At 38.6% G+C, this 16,891-nt stretch overlaps 1 protein-coding gene across 7 annotated transcripts; it reads left to right on the forward strand.

Moving 5' to 3' along the window:
• Positions 1-3,250: 3,250 nt before the first annotated feature.
• LOC308188545 (uncharacterized protein) lies at positions 3,251-15,928 on the forward strand. Of its 7 annotated transcripts, none has more exons than XM_080577747.1 (5): positions 3,251-3,918; positions 4,475-4,589; positions 11,906-11,990; positions 12,528-12,663; positions 13,514-15,928. In XM_080577747.1, the coding sequence occupies exons 1-5, from the start codon at positions 3,740-3,742 to the stop codon at positions 13,530-13,532; spliced, it is 534 nt and encodes a 177-aa protein (XP_080433873.1). In that variant the 5' UTR covers positions 3,251-3,739; the 3' UTR covers positions 13,533-15,928. The 7 variants fall into 7 exon arrangements, 4 of the variants coding, with proteins under 4 accessions (XP_080433873.1, XP_080433874.1, XP_080433875.1 ...); XM_080577748.1 differs by having other exon boundaries at positions 3,731-3,751; positions 3,987-4,589; positions 13,514-15,256; XM_080577749.1 differs by lacking the exon at positions 3,251-3,918 and adding an exon at positions 3,929-4,158 and having other exon boundaries at positions 13,514-15,260.
• Positions 15,929-16,891: the final 963 nt, after the last annotated feature.

A 16,891-nucleotide genomic window follows, 5' to 3' on the forward strand; every position in this document is an offset into this window, starting at 1 on the left:
AAACCGTTTGTGATCTGTTGAATTCATCATATTTCTACGCATGACAACTCAAGATGAAATAAGTTTAATATATCTAAAGCTCGGCATTTACAAAGGAGTTGGAAGTTAGGCTTTAAGGACTTTTTATTCGTGCTTACGTACATCGATATGCATGCTGATGCACAGAGAAGACATTTATTTGGGTGCCAGTGAACAACACCACGACTATTTTAAAAAGCAAAGTCACCACATTTTCATTCAGTTCTGCCTATCGTCATTAGCTAAGTGCAAGAAAGAGCAGTATCCAGAAAATCCATTCTGAAACCTTACAACAATTATCTCTAACAGAGCGAAAGAAACATTTCTAAGACATGCATCTTGCTGTTATTGTTTTATAAATCTCTCAAAAGCAGGTTTCTGTATTTTGGAGATATTTCTGGTTCCTCTTGGTTATGAAGAAATCGGAAGGATTTCTTACAACACCGGCTCTGGAAGCTTAAGTTTTGCCATTTCCAGGCTACTGAAATAAGCACAGATGTGCAGGAGAGAAACACCAGAAGCAAGAGAGATGCAAGGCTGGTTCAGGGAAGCTCCGACCTTATCTGTGTGGATTCATTCAGCTTTGCTTTAACCACACTTAGTGATGCGATTCCCCCAGCTGTGCCGGTGCACATCGATTGAAGTCACTGGGGTGGCAGGACTACAGCTGAGGAAACTATCAGCCCCTCTGTGACAGCAGCCAAGTAAGATCTTCCCGTACACCCCCTGTCCCAGCCCAGCTCTCACATATCTCTTCCTTTGCATTTCCATGTGTCAATGCTGTCACTTACCTGCTTCCTGCTACTCTCTCACGGTATCTTTATCTTTGTTTTTTCAACATTGGAAGAAAAAGATAAATAGTAAACCTGTCAAATGATACATGTAGTCATGCATATCATGCTCTATAACAACAAGATGTGTTTAGTGTGTCCTCCCACTGTACCTTTTCCCTCGTTACTCAGCCTCAGATCAGAGTTTCAGGGTGAAATTCATCTCTCCTGACTTCAGACATCAGCCCCTGAGCCAGTCTCCTGTGGATCTGATGTATGATCGTGGAAAGAAATAGGTGCTTAGAAACACGATTCATCCCCTGAATTTTAGATCCCTGCCTTAGGATGAAACAGCATGAATCTTAGAAGACCCTCTTTCTTTCCACTGACTATAAGGGTAGCCCAGAAGCATAGCTCAACTGCAGATAGCCCTGTTTCAGACACTTACGTTTGGCCAGACAGATCCTAGTACTACTTAGGAGGCCATGCCAATTATTCTGTTTTTCTGACTCCTAGAAACTGGGAAATTTCCCATTCTACATGTAGAGTACCAGTAGCAAGTTGTTCTGACATAGGACTGCAACACTTTAATTGTCCTACCACATATAGACATGAAAAAGCCAAAGAGAATTAGAAACTGGGTGACAGATGAAAACCAAAATTTCAGCTACAAACAAAAAATGAATATTTAGAATTGGCAGTACTAAATAACCTTTTACTTAAGAAAGTTTTTCCATACAATTGCTGCTTGCAAGTGTGCAATTCATATATTATAAATAAAATAAAGTTTCAACAAAATCCAAATCAACAGAAACTGTAACCCCCAAAATGATCTTGTACACTTTTACACTACAGGTTTGGCTTGATGCTTTAGATATTACGGCTGCCACTCTTCAACTGGTTTCTAGACATGAAAGATTGGATTTATGGCCATACAAGCATGGAGGTGAGGAATCATAAGAAAAATAAGCACATTGATTCACATGAAAAGTATGTGCCAAATAAAGCCTTAAATCATTTTATGTAGCCTGTCACTCAAACATATTTGACTGTCATCCAAATTGTTGGAATTGTCTTTCATACTGAAAAAAATCTGTTTATTTTTAGGCTAATTGGAAAAGCAACAGATTATCTTTAAATTAATGAATAAGTCAAGTTGTTTTTATAAGCTTAGTAATATTTTCCATTGTCCCTCCCTCCTTAACACCTATCTTTATTGCCTAATCATTCACATACTTTATTTTTTTGCATTTAGATGAGTCATGAAGAGCACATTACGATGATAAATATATCATCTCTGCTTCCTCTTAGTGTTAACTCAGCTGCATGATTCACGCCATAAACCTATTTTACTCATTCTATCCTTTGTTGTTCATAGCCTTGACTGTTCACATCAACAGTATTGCTAGAATCACATGTTCTTACTTAAAAACTAACATAAAGGTTTTATCTGCTTTACATATAATAAATTCAGTCTGGCACTTTTTTTTTTTTTAATTCTTCTATGCTAACTGTTCACATGAAATAAATGTTACTGTAATGCAAGCTGAAGAAGATAGCCTTATACATGAAGGTGGTATTTCTGCATTGTGATGCTATCTAACTGATTTGTTTGATTTACTTAATTTTTGTAAAAGATGTTTTCTTTTACAGCTTAGACCACTGTTTGAAGCTCAGCTGGGACTGCTTCCCAGTGATGTGCTAGAAAATCAATGCACCCTCTGTGTGGGGCCCACACAGAATCCTACTTGGGGCTTTCTTGCCTGACCCAAGGGCAACACTTACATTCACAGCACCCCTGAAACCCAGAGTACATACCTTCCTTCTCTGAATTCATGTGAGTAACAAATGAATTTGTAATAGTTCTTAGACTGTAATGTTTGATGATTCCGACTGAGAGCAATTACATGTGTCATTAAAGCAACATGTAGCTGATATGAAATGTTCTAAAGATAGTAATACAGCCTTACGTGTGTGTGTGACTGAGGAGCAAGGTAACATAAGCTCTTCCTTAATAGGAAGTTATGGGAAAACAAAACAAAAAAGGAGCGCAGCATAAGTTGTTTTCTGAACAATCCTCTCTGAGCAATAGGAGGCTCCATCTTGAAATTAAATTGCTGGTTCACCCGGTTCATGAGCCTGGAGGTCAAAGGAGCACAGGACAATTAGAAGTCACTGGTTAATGATGAGGTGGAGACCAAACTGAGAGATCTTCTGGAAGTGAACATAAGGACACACACACCTGCTGTGGGAGTCTCTGGATGCAAAAAGAACATTTTTCAGCTTTCAGGCTCCCAGCCTTAGAAAAAGACAAAGAAGTATGGAGATTGTTTTTTTTTCTCTTTTTTTTTTTCTTTTCCTGAGAACAAAAAATTTCAAATAAAAGTGTTCCCTATTCCCTCCACCACCACCACCACCACCCCCCCCCCCCTCCCCAGCAATACCCAATAACCAGTGGTCTGTCTTTCCATTCAGGGCTGAATGTATGCCAACTTTATTTGGAAGGGGCTTTGCAGGGGTGTGATGTGGGAGTCTGTGCTATGAAGCTCAGTGCTAAGAGATGGGGGGAGCAAGCAGGGGCAGGATGTGTGTGTGTGTGTGTGAAGGAGACTGGAAAACTTCTTTAGCTGGCTTAGCCCTGGTAAATTTTTATCTGTTGCTCTGAAAGATCGAGAGCCGCTGAATACAAATCTGCTATGGTTTGCACTGAGTAGCCCTAGCCCAGTTCTTGGTCCAGCCCTATACCAGGAAATTGTGTGGTAAATTGGGCAAAGGATGTATTTTTCACTGATGCAAATGGAAATCTTGCTATTAACTTCAGTGGGTCAACTAAAGCTCCTACTCAAAGCTTTTTAAATGTCTTGACCATGGATCTTTGAACACCTTCGGTAGCCATTTCATTCCAGACATTTAAACAGCAATTAAACTCAAATTTCCATTTTCATTCAAGGATGAAAGTCAGAGTAAGTTTTTACATAACTCATATTTCCATGGTTAATTTTAATATGCAGATTAAAAAAAAAAAAAGTGATGTGCTACTTGAAAAGCTCCTTTCCTTGGAAATCGCCTCACCAGCCTTTCCCCCATCCGCTCGTTTGGTGGTGGGCTGCAGGCCACCTTCCCTCTCCAGGTGGGATTTCAACATCCTCCCACCCACAGCCCTGCTTCCTCCAGTGCTCAGCAGCATCTCCCCAGCAGGTCCAACTGGCTCTGACATCTGCAAGAGGCTGCCCTTCAGCAGCTGGGCCCAGGAAATGAAACACGGTGACCGAGAGAGGCTTCTCCCATGAAAAACAGGACATACATAGGAACAGCACCACACTGGGGAGGAAAATGTTCAAGTGAGATGAGACCATGTCTTACTTAAAATGTAGGCAGCCCAGCTCTTCCTTGGAGCCCCTTTTCTGGGGACTGATGCTTCCTGGATGGAAATGCCTCTGAAGAACATCATTTTTCTTACCTGAAGAGTACATATAGATATCTATATACATATATATAGATATATAATAATTAGGCAGCCCTTCTGTTTTCTGTGTCCACAAGCTCCTCTTGCCAAACTCATCTGATGAAGAAACAAATTGACACTGGAAACATTCCTCTGACCACCCTGCTTCATGTACTGCGTGCGGCACATCAGTGCAGGAGGACTCCCTGTTTCTAAAATTGAGCTGTCTCTTTATTAACAGACTCACTTACCAGGACACCGAGCCAGCAAATCAGATGCACACAACTCGCCTGTCTGTGCTGCCTCCAAGCTCTGCCTTCCTGCAACATGTGCTCTTCTCTCCAAGGTCAGAGCAGGTAATTTAGTGTGTAAGTCCCTGCAGGTGGCTGACTATCTACTTTCACGCTGTTTATTGCACTGGTAATATGTGAAAAGCTCTTAAAATGATTTATTTATTTATGCTATGACAAAGGCACATGTAATATTCAGAAAGATAATGAAGTGTCTCCCAAGATTTATATAGTTGATTTTAAAACTGCTTAGAAATCTACTTGTTTTGTGTTTCATTTCATTATTATCTGAAACAGATGAGTTATTCTAGAATTTACAGTCACACAGTAATCAGAAAAGTATTCATGAATACAGATGATTCTTTTCAAAATAGTATATGTATATATAGAAATTCCTACTTATTTTGTGTGTTTTAAAATTATTCACGTTAAATATGAATTGCCTTATCTAAAGACATAATCAAGGGATTTCTTTTTCTTATGAGCAGTGACTATTATCTTGATTCAGGAAGTAAATTAAATACTTCAGAATATAGACTATCTTTCCAAATATAGAAAAAAATGGGTGGGACAAATATTTGCTGCATCTTGTATTACTTGCAAGGAGCAGTAGCTTTCCTTGTGTCATTGCAAGTGATATAAACATGTTATTGCTTGCTTGTTGGCATACAGGCTAGAAATAAACTTATTATCTATTTAATATATGCCCTTCCTACTAAATCTCAGGTTTCTATACAGTGAGTTAAAGAGTTACTCTCAACTTTCATGCTATGAGTTAAATCTCAGCCCCACAAACATCACTGGGAGCTTTGCCATTAAGTTAATTGGGACCAGGAATTCACTCAATCAGTATTTCTTGGAGAAGACCTTAAATACTGTGTTAAAAATCAAATGAGAGAAATCTCAACCTACAAATATGTATGGCATTCATTTCTATCCTAACGTTAAATGACTTAAGTCAATACCCAGAGGCATTTAAATTAAGCTTGGTTAGAGCTTTTACTTTCGGCTAAAAATTCAGCAACTCAGATCCAGAATAGATTTTGTTTTCACTAAGACAGAAACAGACTCCAGATATTTAGCCTGTGACATAGCTATGATAGTTATTTTAGACCATGCATCAGTCTACAGTTGATGGCTTAAGCTGTCAATGTCAAAGTCTTAAGGTTGTCTTAGAAGCCCTTCATATTGTGCTGGAAAAAACATACAGGTCTGTAGAAGGCACAGCGTGCAGGCATGCTTCCTGACAAAACAAGCAAATACGTTAGCCAAGGATTTCTGTCTTAAAAAGCCATGTGTTGCTTCAGTGACAGCTGATCAGTAGTGCCCTTCCAGCCAAAGAAATTCAGTTGCCCCTTGACAGCACGAATATTAGTAACTTCTTAATATGCAACAGCCTTTTGAATTTGGAAATTACATCAGTGATACTATAGCCTATGTACCACCTACTAATATGCAACATTTCACAGATGCTAGCCTCCCAACCATTTGGCTTTCAATTGGAGCAGGAGGAAAATACTACGAACGCACTACCTAAAAATACAGCCTTGCCATTTCTGCAAAAACCTCAATACAAATGCAAGCTGGAATCATCAGAGTGAGGACGAGAGTGTTCAGTGCAGCACCCAGGCTGTGCAAACACGGCATTGAGCCAACTTTATTTTCTCCTGGTTGGAAGCCTGTCAGGGCCAGTGTATAGCAGGGTTTAAAGGCTAGTGTAGATGCCAGCAGTCTCAAAGGGCTATTTGAGTAGCCAGGATTATTGGGGCATAAAGGAACCACAAAGCCCCTGCTCTCTGACTGCCGTGTGCCAATAGCACGCAGCGAGGGAGAGACAGAAGATGCTTCCAGCAGATGAAGATTTTATTTTTCCAAGTGAATCTCTTCGTAACCAGCTCCTGTGAGATCCCGGACTCATGCAGATATGCCTCAGTTTACCAGGGTAATGGTTCTGTAGTTTTGGGGAGACAGCTGAAGTGCTGCAGATTGCATTTTAAAGACGTGATGCTGACAAATTAAGTTCAAAGTCTTAGCAGGGCCCTTCCAAATGGCAGCTCTCCAGGCCTAGACAGTTATAGCAGTAAGTTCTATAAATCTTTTCAGAAGCTCCTTGGGCTTCAAATACTTCCAACATTTCGTCATACCCTTTAAACAAGGAAAATTGCCCAATCCCTTTTTGGAGGCCAGCATAATTATACTCTTGGAAAATAATAATAATAATAAAGTTTAAAAAACAGAGCACTGTAGTTCGCACCACGTGATAGAATTAGTTAATTCACACAGTAAATACTGGCAAAAATGTTAATACAGTGGCTGTCTTAGACGCAGTCCTGAAAATGTATGTTGATGCAAAGACATGCAAAAAGAGCTTTTAAGAGATTTGTTTGGGGCTTTTCATTGTAGCTTGGGAGAAGTTTAATTCCAGATATAAAACTTCTGTCAAGCTATTGTACATATCTCACATTGCAACGTGCATTTCGTTATTTAAACATGTCCCAAACAAAACCAACTGGACAAAACACTTGTGTTTCTTTCAATCTACTGCATTTTCCTCCATCATATTTGCTTGCTACAGCTGTCCAGGTTAATTAGCATTCTGGAATATTTTGGAGGAAATACATGTGAATGCAAGTGTCAGAAGTGTCTCTTCTTCTACAGCAATAAAGCTGATCAAATTATTACAGCTAAATGCCCACAGGAGAGCTCACAGGACAGTATAAGCTATGTATATGCAATTGGCTAACTCCTTGAACGATTCAAATACAGCATCACTTCTTTAAAAATGAAAACTCTTGTGTGAATTTACACTCTACAGTAACACTCTAAAGAAGACTTGCTTTTCTTCTGTGGTGACTGAAGTAATCTTGGTAAAATTTAGCATCCATCCTCACATGCTGTGTGTTTATCTTAAAAATTTTTCTCAGATGAGCATAAAACAAAATAAATCAGATAGAACCTGGGACAGTTTTACATGGCTTCAAAAGAAGAAAACAATCAAACTAAAGAAGGTTTAAAAAAAGAAAGGAAATAATAATCTGACAAACTGAACAAATGTGATGCACTGTGTTTGGACCCTGTTATGTTTCAGACTCTCACAATACCTTCACTTGGCAAGACATTAATCGTTCCTCATTTATTATTTACACTGATGGATGATGAAGGTGATTTTGGTGTTCACAAAATACCTTAATTAAATTAATTCATCTGACACAAAGTGCTCTCCTATTCTTACATGCAAAAAGGGAGACAGATTTAGTGCCATTTATATCATCTTAATTTAATACTCACATCAATGAGTTGCTGGATTTGTGCCAAAATTTCAGGAAGGTAGAGACCACAAAAAGAGGAGACCCAGAGGAATGCTGGACATTTGAGACTTTTCCTCAAGTGTATGTTGTTGACAGTTCATAATTTCAGGTCAAGCAAATTCTTCTCTGGATTTCCTCTTATGGGTGTGATCTAAAAGAGAAACTTTGGGATAATGAAGAAGAGAAACATCTTATCTGGGGATAAACAGGTAGTAACTGGAAGAAACCCATAGGTGTGGCTGCGATGCTGGTGTGTTTGCCATTTCAGCAGTAGATGGTAGGACTGATGAAGCCAAAAGGCCAGCAGAGGTGAGGCCCTTCCAGGCAAGCATGTGCAAGCCAGAGGATGGAGCTGAGGAAGAGGACGTCTCTGTGAAGCAACAACTGAACGGTGGCCTCACAGGGAGAACAGCAGCAGTAGAGTAGTGTCAACCCTGAAGAGATCAAATTGCCTCAGTTTCAACAATATATATTTATATGTTTGTCAGTAAAGAAATTGTACGTTCTCCTGTGAATGAAAAAATGCATACTTTTAACAAAATCTCAGCATGGCTTGCACAGCACCTTAAAAAAACAAAGCCTGTGTTTAAATGAGGATACTCACAGAGCCAAGGTACATGGACTGTGAGGAAAAAGGAACTTAGCCTGTTACAGTACTTAAATACTGAATCATTTCCAGTATTCTGTGCCAGATAATCATTCAAATGTAAGTTGTACCAGTATGATCTGATACGTCAAGAAACAAGCAAGTTACATCAGTAGTCTTGATCTTATCTGAACACAAAACCTGTGTCTCTTTTTTTTTGTGTTCACTGCATCATTTCCCAAAATTTTTTCTCATCTCCCCTTCCCAGATGAACTTCTCCATTCATTGTCTGCTAATTCCTCTATACAATTAGCATACCCCAGTATAACTCCTTCAGTTCATTGTTTGCTGCCTGAGCACAACCCCAGAATTTGTTTAGTTGTCCTTTGAGTAGCCTGAAGGCTATTTCAGTCACTAAGACAGTGATTTGATTGCTTAACTTAGGTACCTGATGGTATTTGAGAAGCTCTGGGGTATCTAAGCTGCCCATCAGAGACCAATAACACAGACTCTGTGGGAGTCCTACACACTTGGCAGGTAGAGACGAGGATGGGTGACCTTTGCTTCATTTGAAGTTATGCAAGATGCCTATATTTGGGTAACTGAACTGAGCCTCAACAGCTGATTCTTATGTGTATTATTGTACTTTTCAGTTTAACTATAAACCAATGTTTTCATGCCTAATGCTGTAAATTTCTTCCTGCAATCTGTTTTCTGAAAAGCAATTAACAGGTAATTATACTCTACTTCATCTTTAGCTCGTGTATGGGAAACTCAAGCACAGGGAGTTAGGATAACATTCAGGAATAAACTGTTATTTACAAATTTATTCATTTACCATATTTAACATGCATCATTCAGTTTCTAAGCTTGGCTTTCAGTATCCATAGAAACTGAAGAAGACTAAAAATGGCATCACTTATTTCCTTTTTTGTTTACCGATCTTGAAAAGATTTTCTGAATCTGCAGTGCTGTATCGTATCTCATGGGTATTGCTTTCAATCTATTTTTATGTCAAGTGCTGTATATAGCTTAAAAAACATATCACATACCTCATATTTTAGCATTTGGTCTTAAAACTGCAGCAATGGTTCATTGTGGTACTATTGTTTCATGTCATTGCATTAAAAAAAAAAATTGCCCTCCTTGGTCATTCTGTCCACCCTATGAGTAGATGTTTTGTGTGTTCCTGGTTCATAGTTTTACCATTTTTTGTAGCTTGCTTCATACCTTTCTTTCTTGACTGCTACTGAGAATGATGTTTGCAGGAGGAAATAGATGGTAAAGTCCTGATGTTAGAAAAATAATTGGCACCTCAAAGCTGTTCCTATGGCAACTGAGTCCTGCAGTGGTACTAGAACATCTATGAAACCTTATGTCATTTTTAAACATGGTGTTTTTGCAAGTGCAGTTCATTTTGAAAATACCACATCATACCAATTTTTCTCTGTTAAATTTCATAAACACACATGAACATATGTTCAGTGTTTTTAGAAGCAGACTTCAATTGGTTTCTTGTTCCAAGCTGTTTCCACCTCAATAGTTGACTACAGAAATTTAACATTAAAATTCTTCTTTCTGGGAGATACAGGGGCAAGAGTCTTGTCAGAAAAATGAATATCCATGCAAGGGGTTTCATGATACAATATTTTTTAAAGTAATAATTGCTTTCTAGTGTTCTTTTTCAGCCATTGAAGAATTCACCATCAACAGTGTCTTTTGTGCTTTCCCCTAGGATGGTCTTTTAATAATATAATGCAAATACAGCAAAGTAATTGAAGAATCCATCATTGTGCATCATTAGGGACCTTAAAAAGATATTTCAGGTTGTGTTTCTGTACTGCTTCCTACCTGAGCCTAGGGGGAGGACTACAGTCACCTCTACTGTGATCAAAGAAGTCATGTACATACCATTCTTCACTGTATACCACAGAGAAAGGGACCTCGATTAGTGTCTCTCACAGAACCTTCACTGCTTTTAGATTATATCTTTCTTACAAGTTGTTTTACTTCTATTGTCCTCATTTAGCATGATATGACACAGAGGAAAGGGTAATCATCTGGGAGATTTGTCTGGAAGTAGAGAAGTAGAAGACACCAGGTGACATCCTCTTCCACCACAGGTACTGCATCAGAAATATGTCTCCACGTAAAAAGCTAAAGGCCTTCTAATTCAAGGTTTTGTTCTATAAGCGTAAAGCAAAAGTGACATCCAGTGGTCTGCAAATCCAGACTGTTCAGAGTTCATATTACAAAAGCACTGCAGAATGTTTCAAAGAAAATTTCATCTTCTTTGCTGACTTCCATGAATTTGTTCTTCATTAGCCTCTTCTATAAAGTTATAATTTGACTTCAAAAATTAAATCATATTGCTGAAGTTGTGAACAAATTTGGTTTGACCATATAAGGTCCTCAACTGTAGTAAATAAGAAAACATTTCAAAATTGCATGGGAGTCAAAAAGGAGAAAGGTTAACCTTGCAAGGACTTGAATGCTTCATTCTAGACACAGAATTTATGCAATATTTTGGAATAGTTTTCTAAAGTTACTTTAACACAAATGTAGACATTTTGTAGGAAATTTTGTAAATGTGAGTAAATAATGAGCTTGAAAAGATGTGCCTTCTGGCTAAACATTTCCCAGACTATTCTGTAAAGCAAACCAACAGTTCTGAGCAAAACTGGGCTAGCCACTCAAATACAAATGCAGCAATGGGAGGGAACATAACACCCCATATGAAAGAGTTAAGAGCATCAATAGCCTGAAATCAGGGCAGACAGAGAAGCACTAGACAATGACATTTTGCACACCAAAACTATTTTGTAATCTGTGCTTCTGTACTGCCTTTTTAACCAAGACTGATTTCAGATAGATAAACCTGCCCATATAACTCTGCTAATGCATTTCCGTCCAGAACTGCTCAAAGGGTTTTTATTCTATGAAGAGCCTACAGCTTTCAACTGCTGGACCTCTGCCTTTTGATACTCAAGGCTATCAATATACAGAGTAAATCTCAGAAAATAAATGGACGAAGACAAAGGAAAAAATACAAGCAAAATATGGCGACACACAAGGAAATGATAAAAAAAAATGATAAAAAAAAAAGAAAAGAAAAAAAGATGATAACTAAAAAGACAGGAACAAGAGGCATTGCAAAGGATGAAAGCCTATGCAGTTAGCTTACCATTTTTCCTGGAACAACCACTAGTAATAGGAGCACTATCCAATTACCACAGCAGATTCACCCTTTCTCTTACTGAATAAACCAAGACATGATATACACATGTTGTCTCATGTACTCTCTCTCCATCTCTCAGAGTTTTCTAGCCATCATACCGCAGGCATTTTCAAAGGCAAATAGACTATCCCATCACTCTCCACTTGTGATCCAGATTTACCTAAATAAACAGGCCTTTCGGTATTCAATAACTTTTAATAATAGTTGAAGAAAAATTAATAAAACACTAACTTTTTTCACTTCTTTTCAGGGCAAGAGTGGCTCCCGTCCCGACTCAGGGGTAATAGGACTGAGATGGTACTGCCACCACTGCAGTTACATCTGCTGGACAAGAGGTACGTTTCATAAGGGGTTGGTACTTTTCCAATTAAAAATAAATAAATCACAGATCCCTGTCCGTTTGATGTACCAGTCAGGCACCTCTGTAATCAACCTTTCTGCAGATGGACATTCTTGTTTGGGTGACTTCCATTTGCAGTACAAAGCTAAAAGAGGAAAGAGAGTTTAACTAGGACATAGCCACCAAATTTGGCAGTGTTCCCTTTGAATATTTTTCTAAGGATTTTGTCCATATGAGTTCTGAGAGCAAATGCCAAATGACATGCAGGAGAAAAAGATTAAGCTGATAAAACTGTGCAGCAGTTTTTTCCTACTATTTTGGCTGCCTGTGGTACACATATTACATTTTTTTGCTTGATTAAAATGAAAGGAAGTAAAAGTAGGTACTAGCCTTCCTTTTTAATTAAACTGATTAAAATAGACCATCTGCATGTCTTTCCTTTTTATTTCATATTTCGCTAGCCAAACGGGATCTCAAAAGCACTATGTTGCAAGATAGGATATCTCTAATGAGATAGCAATTTTTTTTGCAGGTATCTGCTCATTTTATCTGGACGCCTTATTGTTAATAGTCTCCTCTGCCCAGGCAGCTGTGCCTGTGACAGCAGAACAACATGTTCCCGCCAGTACAGCCTGTGGAGTTATTTCATGTCCGACAAGAGATAAAATGTAAGCTACTCAAAAGGAACCTCCAAATCACCCTGTAAAAGGAAACTGCAGAGAGACGGGCTGCTGGCAAGAAGAGAGATCAAAGGGCTATGTTAAGGACCTATAGACCATATTTCTCTTTCATCGGGCCAGATTATGCAACCTGCCAGGTGCAGAATACTTGCAGTTTCTAAGGGGTGAGCAAGTATTGCAGATATGCGTGGAGTGAATACCTTCATTTCAATGACACACTCGGAAAACAAAGTCATTTTGCACGGAGGTCAGGATGTGGAGGGAACAGGTGCCAGACGCAGATATTTCAGATGGTTCTTCCACACTTTGTAGCAGGCAAGGGAAAAGATTTAATCTTCATTGTTACAGGGGTCGGTGGATATTTCCCTTCCCTGTTTAGCTAATATTTACTAAAAAGGGAGGGGGACAACCTGGTAATATATTTTTCAGTTTAAGTATTCCCGCAGAGCAGGGCTGTGGGGAGCTGGAGCCCAGCCCTGCTGCAGCCTGGCTGAGGCCGGGGCCGACAGGCCTGGGGCTGATGCGGGGTCCTGGGCCTGGGGCACGTGCGGGAGCCCGGAGTCAAGGGACAGGGACACGGCTGGGGGTGCCCTCCTGGCCCTGATGCTTCTTAAGGGTGGGTTTAAATGGAGAAAGCCACTCATCCCACCCTAAAGCAGATTAATGGTTTCCACTGGGTGCCTGACTTTCAGTCGGCTACATTCACATGAGGTTAATCCCCCACAGCAGATCTCGGCTTAGTCTGTCTAATGCTTCAGGACGAATTTTATCAGGCTGCATTCTCACTAGCAGATTTGGGAATCTTAAAACTTAAGTGCTTGTGTTTTCTTTCCTCCAGCCCTTTGTCACTTGTGTGACTCGTGTGAGCCATCTGGTAGCAGATATCCTTTGAGGAGAGTTCGGCTGCAAAAAGGCATTAAACACTTTGGCCTTCTCAGCATCTTCTGTTTATATCTTTCCTCCCCTCAGAGCAGCAGACCAAAGCTTTCTCAGCCTTCCTCTTACCAGTAGTGCAATTACAGAAGGATTTCCTGTTACTCCTTACAGTCACAGCCTTTCTGCTTTTCTCCTCCGTAACAGTGTGTTACTTTTACTGTTGCAGCTATGGTGGTTTTTTTAGCTGCCGTCTTCTGCATCTGGATGGGTAGCAGAACCTTCCCCAGTAGCGGCTTGCTTATCCAGCCTCTGTTCTCCCAGCCTATTTGTTTCCCTGTGGCTTTACCTATCACCCTTTGAGGATGGTGAAATCTGCTTTTTTGAGTATCTATTGCCTCATACTTTTCCTCTTTTCACAAAATAGTGAACTCCGCAACTGCAGAAGCAGAAGGCTGCTCCCATCATGACCTCTACACTTGTTGAACAGTTAACCCCATTGTAGTATTTTTCCAAATACTTAAAGTACTTCATTACCAACAAGTCCTTTGGATGTAGAAATATAAAAGCATTTAGAAATCAAAATTAACTTCACATCATGCTTTTGTGTGCTCAAACAGTAGCCCACAGATGTGTTAACAAATGAAGACAATAGAAAAAATTCTTGCTTTTAAGTTTTTAAAAATGTAAGTCACCCTTGGTACAGTAGACTCAGTTCAAAGATAAAGGTAAATACAAATCTTAGGTCTTTTGTTCTAATTGAGCAAGCTGTTGGAAATGTGAAAACTGTACATAGCTTTTCAATACATTTTGTACTTAACTTTTTTTTTTCCCCAAAAAAATATAATAATTTAAATCTCAGCTGCAGCCCAATGAAACCAATGAATAATTACTTGCATTCACTGATGGGTTTTCACTATGACTGAGGTATGGAGCAAGATGCAATGTAGAATGTTCAATCTTTTATGTTGAACAAATGTTCTCAGTGAACAAATTTGGGAGGGATAATTTTATTTCTTGCTTATATACATGCTATTATCTTCATGATTACCATGTCATATTTTATTGGTTTTACAAGAAGCATAGAGTATTCTTAAAAAACACAACACATTATTAATGACCTTGAAAAGGGATCTTGTAAAATGTAGACTAAAATACCACTCTAAAGTAAAAATAATAGTTTCTTGACATTGTCTTTAGCTTCTCTGTCTTTCAGAGTAATTTATACTGCTTTAAAGTCTTAACAAACAAATAAGTGTTATGATAAACAATAGATTACCAAAATATTGATGCAATTCTTTACAAGCACAGTTCAGTGCTAGGAACATAAGAAAAAAGAAAGAAGGAAAGGAGGAAGGAAGGAAGGAAGGAAAGAAAGAAAGAAAGAAAGAAAGTAGGTAGAACGCTATTTTGTTTTATTTATTTTTCTTTCTTTGCACAAAGTGCAAAACCCTAAAAAGCTGTTTAGAAAAGGAGACAAAGCACTATTTTATCTCCTGTTCTTCATTTTCTCAGTAGTAGCAAAACAAGGATAACAAAAGTTTGAACTAACATCCCCAAAGCTCTAAACAGAATTTGGGTGAGTATTTCTAAGTGAAAAAGCATGCTTGTCAAAACGAATCTTTTGATGAAAAGAAAGTATATCTGTATTTTTATGAAAATAAGACCTTTGAAATTAAAAAATAAAAGACCAGAACCAAAAGATTATTTCTAATAACATAAAATGTTTGCATCCATTAATGTGCAATGACAACATTCAGTATTTCCAGATTTTTGTTTCTTTATTCCAGAGAATACTTTGCAAATGGAGCTTGTACCATTCTGGACAAAGCTGGGACAATGTATGGTCCTGGGATGCCAAAAAGAATGTTTTATCCTTCGTTGGAAATAGACACTGTATTTATAAAGGAGAAATAACAGGTTGATAAGGATTTTGCTTAGAAATCAGGGAGTGATGAAGTGCCTGAGAGAGGTGTGCTTATTTCAACAGATCTTGATTTAAAGCAGATCAAAATCTTTGGCTGAGCAGACCAGCACCTAACCACACACAAGCCAAGGAAGCTGCATGCTGCATGGGTACTGTGTGTGTTAGCATTCCAGCTCCTGCTCCCAGACAAAAGCAGCTTTCATTTAAACTGAGAGGTATTGAGTAACAAGCCTCTGCACAGCACAACAAACTGAACACAACTGTCTCAAGTGAGACTCTATTAAAGCATGGGAAATTTGCCACCTCCCCAGGATTTATCACTTTAATTGGAACAAGACAGATTCCATCAATGATGACTGAACAGAGCACCAAGAAGTATTTTTTCTTTAGCAGCTGTTATTATGCAGAAGAGACAGAGAGCTGAAGTAGGGGCAGAAACCCTTTTCAGTGTAAACAGATAGCCATCTAATCTGTAGAAGACGGGCAGGAGAAGAAGGGAAACAGGATCTTTCAGATATAATTAATACTGAAAAAGAAAAATAATGTCTTTTCCAAAGACCTTATATGGCCACAGCAAGCTTTGGTTCCCTTTAACAAATCTTTCTGCTAGTACTTCAGTAACTTTCCTCCAATTCTTGTTGGCATATTTGAACAAGAGTCTTCAAAGATTCATTCTTTGACCTTCCCAGGTGCTGTTCTTTTAGAGTTTCTTTTTATAAGCAGTAAGTTAAGTAGGGATCAAAGAGGACCACCATCAAGAAGGAAAAAGCAGTATGCCTTGTTATATATATGGTATTTTCATGTTGTTAAAGTAATTCAATATTGCACCCTCAAGATTGATATAAGAGACCATAACAATTAAGTTTAAGGTTATAATTTTAATCATAGATGAAGCTTAATGGCCATTTTTTCCAGTGTCTCATAGTCTTTGTGGAAATTACACATTCTTGAGCAGAGCAGCACAGTACTTAAAGCAGGTTAACTTTTAATGCAAACCTGTTTTCTGCTGTCCAAAAGATCTCTAATAACCCACTGTTTACTAAACTGAAGATCACTATTCCATTCTCTGAATACATACTGATTTCAGAGCAGACAATATAAGATTAGGGATCTAGCCATCGGAGCGCGATAAACAAAACAAAACGAAACATGTCTGGAACATAGGCTTCCACTTCAGGACACAGGGAGATGGACATATCTGTAGAGGTAATCTAAAAAATACTTATCAGACATTCATCTTGAAATCCCCCATAGAACAGCAATGGTCAGCAATGACTGAAAGACAAATAATAAAAAATAAAATAAAATCACAAGATGACTGTGCCACTGTGATCCACATCTGAATACTGTGATCAGTTTTGGAAAGCAGTGGTAGAGATGAGCATCTTAGAGATGAGCAAGACATGTGACCATTTG

The sequence above is a fragment of the Anser brachyrhynchus genome (assembly GCF_964034855.1).
Source record: "Anser brachyrhynchus genome assembly, chromosome: 1".
Lineage (NCBI taxonomy): Eukaryota > Metazoa > Chordata > Aves > Anseriformes > Anatidae > Anser > Anser brachyrhynchus.

What these genes read in the sequence shown, in the direction of transcription:
- LOC308188545 (XM_080577747.1), top strand. Translation starts at nt 3,740, where the DNA reads ATGAAAGTCAGAGTAAGTTTTTACATAACTCATATTTCCATGGTTAAT. An exon ending in AGGCCACCTTCCCTCTCCAG is followed by an intron (nt 3,919 to 4,474) that starts GTGGGATTTCAA and finishes CTTTATTAACAG; the next exon opens with ACTCACTTACCAGGACACCG. An exon ending in TTACATCTGCTGGACAAGAG is followed by an intron (nt 11,991 to 12,527) that starts GTACGTTTCATA and finishes TTTTTTTTGCAG; the next exon opens with GTATCTGCTCATTTTATCTG.